Below are 9,558 nucleotides of genomic sequence, written 5' to 3' on the forward strand. Positions count from 1 at the left end.
GTCCCTGTAGACAAACATATCTTAGTATTTATGTAAATAAAAGGTATGATTTACAGTAATATTAGCTTTTAAAGATTGGTCTATAATATTTCATATTTAATACGTCATAATATATAATAATAATGGACAATAAAATATAAACACTAAGATATTTATCTAGAAACAGAGAGAAAGAATAATATTTTAAATCTTAAACTCTGAAACTAAACCACTGAATACTGAAACTTAAAATTAATAGCATTTAAATATTTTACTTGTCAAACCATTAATTTGATTTCATGTGGTTTGAATTCTGTGAAATTTAAATTATGTATTTCGGGATTTTTAAAGTGAACACAAATTATGCAGCCTAGAGAATATCTGTAAAGGTTTTTATGAAATTGAAGAACTTGAACCGACCTCGACATTTTAAAGTGGGGAATTAAAACACGTACAGATCGTTTTCAAAGTAATGTGCAGTATTCCAAAGCTCTCAGCTCAGTTAAACAGTTGACAAAAGGGTCCATAGCTGCTTATAAAACCAATTTTTCTTTGCTTTTGAATGTTGCCTCACCTGTGAAAAATGAATGAGAATTTGAATTCACTGTCACACTTTAATCTTTTTTTTTTAATACCACAGAATATTAGTACAGTCAGCCACACATATTCATAGAGGCAGTACATATTCTAGTCGCTCTCACACTGCTTTCATGAAGAAATAAGGAGGAAACCAAGGGTGGCATCAGAGGCTATGTTTATACTAACACTTTGTCATGGGTCACTTTTGGGGACATTACACAGACCACTAACCCCAAATTCAGCTTTTTCCCACCATTTGAGGCCTTTGTTCCCATTTAGAAAATCCATTCCCAATTACTTGGTGTTAAATCTGAGATCTCTCCCCAAACCCAGCCTATGACACTGAAACACTTACTGTATAAGGAGTGCTGGCTATACTCCAGTTAAGACCGTCAGGGTAAATTTGGCACGTACCTCAGGATCATCACTGACACAATATGTCCATGTTGCGTTTAGCAAAGAGGACTGTGGTCTCCCTCTAGCTGCCCGCTCCCTGTTTGAATCATACTCAATCATCTGTAACACATGGGATAGAAATTAAAACCCCAGCTTTAATCGTTTTTGGTCCTGTTAAATGTTCAGGACAATAATGTTACGACACATGCTGGGCTGGTGACGGACTTTCAGGCTTCATGCGCCATCATCAGCCTTTAATGAAGCACCAGACCACATGTGCAAAATGAACTTTAAGCACAACAGCTTCATTCTTTTTGCCGACCGATTTATGACCCTGCACAAAAAAGGCATAAAAGGGAGGTGCCTTGCAGAGGTGCCCCTGAGATGGAGAACAGGTTCACCCGGGTTACTCTGAACTAACACACACACACACACACACACACACACAAACACCAGAGTAACCACATGGACTGCAGACACCTCCAAGCTTGTAAACATAGCCAGTGTTGTCAGCTACAGTTTATACAGTGTGGATTCAGGCAGTGCACGATGAGACCAGGATAGTACAGTCAACAGGTAGAAGGTTCATATTCCCGGGCGTCAAGGTTAAATCTCCCCAGTCCCATGTTTGCAGTCAGGTCAAGAGATGAAGTGTAAAAAAAGACTTAACCCGTCACTTCTGACATTCTGTCTCTGAATTCATCTTCCAGTTGTACCATCACTGAAGCGACACGACAGATTCATTGGCACATTAAACATCATCATGAACAGAGAGCGCTGCAATGAATATAAATAATTTCGGACATTTAAGATTTCGGTGAGATAAGAATCGTACACATTTCCAGTGAGCTGTGTGTTTTATATATCTATAACAAAACAGAGAGAAAGGAAAAGGGTTTTTGAACAAAGGGGACTCTTCAGAGTAAGAGTGCAGCGGAATGAAATGGTGTATTCATAGCCATTAAAGCCTTGATAGTCAGGACAACACCAGACATAAAGCCGGCTCAGAAAGAACACTGCACAATGAGAGAGTGCTGTGTTCCACCAGAAAAGAAAAATATGCGTTCGGGTCTGAACGCGACTGATTGAGAGAAAATGGGATGCAGAGGATTTCAAGAGGAACACAGCTTATTTACAGGATAAGAAAGAAGTGCAAGGCTAAGCTTTCATAGACATTCACACACTTAATATCCACAGTATATACCAAAAGACATGCGTAGAGGCACATACATATTCATCATACAAAAACTAAAATATACCGAAAGCAGAACACGAGCCTGACGCGGCGTTTTGTGACTCAAATCCGGTCGAACCGATGCTGAAAACAACGCACACAGAAGCATCGATATCATGGGATGTGAAAAAGGCAAAAGCTGATGTTCCAGCCCTTAGAATAAAAATTAACACCTCCACAACAACAAAGTGACATCAGGAATCTTCCGTCCATCTCTGAGCCAATACTGAGTGCCAGCCTCACCTTCAACATTATTCAACAGAATGGTATCACCCGCAAAATTGTATTTTTTTTTTTTTTAAATAAGAGGTACATATTTGGTTTTCAAATTAGATTCTCGATTTCCCCATGATACGTTCAAACATTTGCACGGCAAAGCATTAGCGCCTTGATCAATTAAAAATAGAAAAAGAATTCGGCTCTGACCCTTAAAGAGAGGGTCAGATTCAGTTTGGAGAAAAACATTGAGTGTCAGAAAGGTAACTAGATAAGAAAACCAGTCCAAATTGGATTTCAATTGGTATTTGACTGCGATGTACAAAGTGTTATGGGACCGCAAAGATAAATACTCGCATGATTTGAAATGTTACAAATATATTAAGACATTGAGATATTTCTAAATGTTATTCGGTAAAAGTCATCTTTACAAACCAGTCTCTCTTTTTTGGCTCACCTTGACAGAAGTGTATTTTTGTACGGTAAAGTAAAACATTCCCTTTAGACTAAGACTAAATAAAACCTTGCAGACTAATAAAAGATCAGAGTAGAGATACAAGGACTCAGTTTTTAACTACTACCTGTATTGCTACAGACAACTTGTAAGATTCCCTTTTCCTCAGTGAAATTAAAAAAACACAATTATAGCTCACTGTAGTTTGGCAATTCACAGTCACTGTCACAAACTGATAAATGTCAATAACAAAAACATTTTTCTTTTGTACAACAGAGTAAAATAAATTACTCTTCTTTTACTTTTACTCGGATTTCCACTCTTACTCCTGCTTCTCGTGGAGAGCGGCACGTACCCGCTTGCGTACGTAAAAAGCGGTGAGCGCACTGCAGCAGGCCGTGAAGATGAAGAGTGCAACGGCGTCGTGTGCGAGATCGCCGTGGAGGCCCTCGTAGAGGGGGCGGCGCTCTGTGAAGTCTGTTCGCAGCGCTTCGATCTGCGTCAGGGTGCACACCACCACGAACACGTGGAAGATCTGGTGGCCCTGTCCGATGAAGTCACACTTCCCAGGGAACAAGCTCTCTGGGTGCGGGCAGCAGAAGAAATAAGCGCTGACTAGGAAAAAGACCACGTGGTAGAAATGGTATGCCACGACTGGGTCGGAGCAGCCGTCCCGGTAGCAGCTGTAGATGCGGTGGACCACAGGGCTTATGTCTAGACAGTAAGCCAGGGCTGACGGCACCACTTGGAAGAGCTTGAGGACAAACTTGGGTATGTCAGGACTGGCATATTTGCCGTAGCAGCAACCAAAGCAGGTGAGCCAGGCCAAGAACGCTGCGGCAGGTAAAAAGACCCCTTGCACTTTAGTGTGCCACTCTTTCTCTATGGCGTAGTAGTAGTGTGCCAGGGCACTGCCATACTGGTAGACGGCCACCCCCACGTAGTCGAGGAAGTAGAAGCTGTAGCAGGAGAGCTCAGACTTTGCCGAGAGGAGGTGAGCGAGCGCGCTGAAGGAGAGGTAGGTGAAGGCGGCCAGGAGGACGATGAAGAGGGGCTGAGCGTGGGGGTCTCGCAAAAAATCCACCGTCATCGAGATCTCCAGCCACTTCACCAGGATGACGAAGGCAGCCAGCAAGTGGGTCCACACGTTGAGGGTCTCGTTGTGCCTTTGGAAGAGGGTGAGGAAGTAGTAGCGCCAGCTGTGGTCCGGCTGCCTGTAGCCGGTGAGGATGTGCCGCTCGCGGAACACCCAGGGCACGTCGCACACCTTCACGGTGCACGGCAGCGTGGGGAAGGCCGACTCCAGCAGCTGAGGGATCTGCCGCAGCTGCTGAGCGTTGATAAACAGGCGGCCGATCTGCTCCATCACCACTGTCGCCATGGTAAACTGCAGACGAGAGGGCGGAAAGAAGGAGGGAACAGTCAGTCAGTGGGTCGGTATCAGCCCGGCCTTCAGATGCTGCTGTCAGATACTGTGTGCAGCTGCGTGTATGTGTGTGTGTAAATGCATGTAGGAACTGAGACTGTCAGTTTGCTCCTGCTGCTTCACCACTGCTACCAAACAAAGACGCACTGTATGGGAGCAATGAGCAGAAAAATGGCCGACCAGTTTGAAAATCGATGGATCATTTAAGTCGGTCAAACTAAACATCAAACATTCACAGTATCCAGAGTTTGGTTGTTTTCTGGTATATATGATGGTTGATCAAACTAATTATTAACAACTAATAACTAAATTTGTCACATGGGGTCCTTAATCAGAAAGGTGTTTATATTTAATATTTGTATAGGGTAAATAAAAACATCTGGTCAAATCATACATACATAACTAATAGGATCCTTGATCAATAACATTTCCAAGTCACTTAAGGTCTGTGAGAGAGAACACAGCGACTTATTTATAGCTTTATAAACAGTAAACATGTTACGGAACAATTAACTTGACATTGAGCCATATAAGGATTCATCTCGCGTTGTGTTTATGGTCACATGAATAATATAAGTCCAACACTCTCCTTTTACCTTTGTTTTGGTCTCTAACCAACACCTAAGATCAGCTTCTTGAACTGGTGCAGACCACTGGTGCTCACATGCATAACCCTCTGACCTCTGCAGCCCTTAAGGGAGGCAGGTATAGACTCAGGCCTTCACACATTCTTTCCCAATTCTCAGTATCTTTGTTTCCAAAAGGTTAATTACTTCCTTTAAAATGCATCACTTAATAGACTTAATGTACCTAGGGTTTAGGTACATTTATTTGGGAAATAGGTTACAACATGAAAGAGAGTAGGGTTGCTTGAACAGGTGATTCTATTGGTTGATTATCAACGGTGATCCATGGGTTAACGAAATGACTGAAAGCCTTAATCATGATATATGTGATATTATATCACAATATCAACAGTACTGGTGAAATAGTACATTTTCTTAACACCCAGAGATGTACGTATTGAGAGGATTTGAACAGTTACACAGTTTATACATTTTCATATTCTTCAGTTCAAAATAAAATAATGGACAATACATTAAACTGCTAAGTCTAAAGGTCTTTACGGTCAAGGTTTAACATTAATATTAAAAGGATGATTTGGGGGCTACAACATCTTCCACACATGACAAAAGTAACTGGAATCCAACAAATTCAACAGATGGAATATTTCACAGAAAACCCTAAAGAGAGTCATCAGGCCAAAGACCTCAGCAGACACTTTAACTGTAGCCATGTTCAGCTCCTGCCAGGTGCGGGTCCCCTCGTGTGTTTGTCTGGTCTTCTTAGTTTTGGCTGAATATTTAGGATTGTTATCCTGCTGAAATAGTTTTGGAAACTCGAAGCCAAGTATGAGCTTTACAGTCCATGGACCAACAATACAACCACAACACAACTGACCCAGACACTAAATTTCCCTCTGGATCAATAGAGTATCTTTCTATATATCTCTATATCTATCTATCCATTCTTTTCTTTCCTATTTGGTGCCCTGACACCAGAAGAACCAAACAAGTTTATACGTTTAAATATTTTAGATCCAGTAGAGAGGAATGACTGATGATATTGACACGGAGTCATATCAGGAGATCATATCCTTGTTTGGATTTCTCCTATATTCAAATCTTTCTCAACAGGTTCTTGGTCTCACCCTTCAGTAAATAGACGATAAGGCAACATTCAAACAATGAGCAAAGTGTCATTTAAGGTCCCTGAGATGTTTTGCAACAGATTGGGAATTGTTCCAACACCAAACAATATTTCTGAAAAGAGTGATACAGTATGGCTGACTATACTCAGGCTGTGCTCTGTTTCGTGCTCAGTGATTAATATGAGCAGCAACACGCCGGATTAGGACCAGGATTAAATGGTCATTTCGTTGATGAGATGGCCGCAGATCTTTCTCCTCTTGCAGGAGATGTGGGGAGATCAGGCCGAGTGGGATGAGCGAGGGCCGGCCGAGGATCAGGAGGAGACTCGTGGAGGGATGAATGGGAAGACATTACGTAAGATAAGCCCATCCGAGTCCACACCCTCCTCCTGCTGCTGCTGCTTCATACGAGGGTTTCAGCGCTGTAAAATATTCATGGTGACAGGGAAATGCTCGTCTATAACCGTGGGGGATATTTCGAGGTGTTGGTTTGAAATCCCGGGCCTGCGTAAAGGGCCTGTTGCAGATCATTCCCACCAGCAAAACGTGCACCTGATCGATGGTTAAATTCCAGATCCGGGGTTAGAAATAAATGCCATTAATCCAAATGTGCATCACACACATCCACCTCGGAACTGAATTCAAGAAATATCCCTGCACAGTCGTGGAAACCTTACAGGCGGATATATATATATATATATATAATTTTTTTTTTTTTTGCGTCGAGGCGCATCTGAGCTCTTTTCCACGCGATTCACTCCATCACCTCGGTGGAGGAATAAAGCGAGTGATTCTGCGGAGGAGACGGAGCCGGTGTAACGGGACGTACCTGCGGATGTTCGGATCAGTCCAGAGTGTGTGGTGTAGCCGTGCAGGACCTAGATAACATTGTTTGAAGAGGGGAGCGGTTGGAGTGTGACCGTGACGGGAGCAGCGCCTGGCGGCTCTCTGCGCGCAGCTGCCGGGAGGAGACGGGCACCGAGTGACGGGCGCCCCCTCTGGCCAATCAGCGAACGCGACGCGGCTCCTTCCTGCCTCCGCATCTATCGTTTTTAACCAATGAGAGTGGCCGCCACAGCCGATTAGCCCGCCCTCCTCTCTCAATAGAAATTCTTCCGCTGCCTCATCACTTGCAGTACACTCATTCTCCCATGAGGCATTTCTGTCACATCAGGCATCTGGGGATTCAGTCCCAGTCTGCTGATAGTTTAACAACCTGGTTGATCTCATGGGTAGAACACTAGTGGCCCCATTCAAATCATTAATAAGTCACATAATGTGAGTTGTTATGCTATATATTGTTTTCTATACCTACCTACCTTAACCCTTTGATACACAAAATGGGTCAAAAGTGATCTGGCTCAGTGTTATTTACTATATCTTCATCATTCAGTATTGCAGGTAATCCCTGAATTAACATGTTAATGATCACTACAAATCTTTATTTCAATTTTTCCTTTGTTACTTTTTGAATAAAATATTTTTTTAAGAACTGGATGAGGAAACTGAGAAGGAAATTCTTCTTCTTGATTCTTTCTGAGTCTGAATTCTCTGATGCTGAGACTCTATACTTTTTTTCAACAGAATCAAGCTGGAGTTGTGGGTCTGTCTTGGAATCCAGCTCTCCTAAATGGAATGGGCTCGTTGATGATATAAGAGACTCATCTTCTACTGTATGTTAACAAAGGAGCCTTCTCCTAAATTAAAAAGCACGAATAAGTTTTAAAAGAATATAGAAAAGAAACGCCAAGCAAAGCATGAAATAACACAGGAAATAAAAACGGTTTATTTTTGACACATGCACATGTATGTGTCAAAAATGACCCGTTTTCATTTCCTGTGTTATTTCATACGTTGTGCATTAGAAGGGCTTTGCATAGCTTGCGTATCAAATGGGTTAAGGGCTGCAGGGATTCGATCTGCCTCGACCGGTTGGGGTGAGCAGAGAGAAATGGGGAGGAGAAGAGAGAGGGATGGAAAAGAGGAGCGAGAAGAAAGAGAGACAGGGGGGAGGGGAAGATAAAGGAGAGAGAGAGCTCAGGAACCATTGTGCATCAGGTTTTAGCTCTGACAGACTAGTTGTTATAATCAAAATAATGAAAACAGTGATAATGATGGATGTTAAGGTGCTTTTAATGATAGCAGAAACAATTCATGTAATAATAATATCAAAAACGCAAAATCAGCAGCATTTTATGCAAAATCCAGATTGAATAAATGTAAATGTAGTTTCATAACATAACTGTTGTGTCCTGGCAGAGGAATGCGCTTCACTGAGTGAAATTGTAGTTTATAGTTACACTGATATGCATCCACAGATAGACTGTATATAAAGAGGGACGACAAATCTCGACCCTTCCCACCATCCAGAAATGAAGCCAAAATATCAGGGGTATGAACGCCGCCATCTTGCGCATTTTGAGCCAGAGTCTGTGCAATAGCCGTCGGGGGATGGAGCTGAGGTAGTGATGTCAACACGCTCAGTCCCTCCTCCTGCTCACTGAACAACAAGCACACGTCTCCCAGTAGACCTCATGAAGCTGATATATTTCACTCAGACTTAACTACTGCAAAAAATATTTTCTTTGAGGGCAATATCTTATATGTGAAATCCTGTTGCACTGCATATAATGAGTTTACATTGTATATATTATTTCTATTCTTGTGTGCCTTTGTGTTTGAATTGTAGGCTTACAAAGTCATGGCCAGGTTAAACCATTATGGGGTCCTGGGGCAGATTCATTGAATTACATCTGTTTCGGCCTTTCCAACTCGACTGGTTGTCGAGTGATATCAGAGGTTTAATTTTTAAGTTTTGCTCCCGACATCGAAAATGTTTCACATATTTGATATAGATTTGTAACTCATATCCAGCCAAACTTTTTACATTTCTGTAAACAAAACATAAGAAATATTGAGAGTGAAAGAACAACCTGCTTTTCAAATGTTATTGTCAGAATTTATTGGTCACTGTGTGTTGCAGCTCGCTCCAGAAATCACTCTGATGTCCTTTGAGAAGGCGATGGAGGCAGGAAGTGAAGGTCTGGTTACCGACGTCACCATCAGGTCAGTGGGCTTGAAAAGTATTTCTACACACTTTACTGTGATGATAGCTGTTGTGTTGTCATGGTTACAGTTATGACGGAGTCCCCTAGCTGATGCACGACCGCACGCTGCGGCGGACAACCAACATCGACAAGGTCCAAACCGGACCGATACCACCATGTACACCTGAGCCTACCTGCAAAGCCTGAACGCCGGCTCCTGGTTCCTTTCTGTAAGTCCCACAAAACGCACAGTAGACAATATAGAGAAGTATTTTTATTATAAAGAATTTTTAGATATATAGCTGTTAAATTAAGATACTAAATATCAAAGTGTGCATCACACATCAGCATTTACAGCAGCACCACACAGTCACCAGTGAGCAGTCGGACTGCGGCCTACAGGCCTTCCTCCAGCTGGTGGCTCACACAGACAAGCTGGTGATCTTTGACCTCTACCGTTCTCCGAGACGGAAGAGAGTACCGGCCGAGCTCGCTTTCGTCTTCTCACACTCTTTG

At 42.5% G+C, this 9,558-nt stretch overlaps 1 protein-coding gene across 1 annotated transcript; it reads right to left on the minus strand.

Moving 5' to 3' along the window:
* Nucleotides 1-579: 579 nt before the first annotated feature.
* paqr7b (progestin and adipoQ receptor family member VII, b) lies at nt 580-6,935 on the minus strand. Its single transcript, XM_053432751.1, has 2 exons — nt 6,825-6,935; nt 580-4,245 (listed from the first exon to the last, which is right to left on the minus strand). The coding sequence occupies exon 2, from the start codon at nt 4,237-4,239 to the stop codon at nt 3,181-3,183; it is 1,059 nt and encodes a 352-aa protein (XP_053288726.1). The 5' UTR covers nt 4,240-4,245; nt 6,825-6,935; the 3' UTR covers nt 580-3,180.
* Between the last annotated feature and the right edge of the window lie 2,623 nt (nt 6,936-9,558).

This window comes from Pleuronectes platessa, chromosome 10 (assembly GCF_947347685.1).
Source record: "Pleuronectes platessa chromosome 10, fPlePla1.1, whole genome shotgun sequence".
NCBI lineage: Eukaryota > Metazoa > Chordata > Actinopteri > Pleuronectiformes > Pleuronectidae > Pleuronectes > Pleuronectes platessa.

What these genes read in the sequence shown, in the direction of transcription:
- paqr7b (XM_053432751.1), bottom strand. Translation starts at nt 4,239, where the DNA reads ATGGCGACAGTGGTGATGGAGCAGATCGGCCGCCTGTTTATCAACGCT.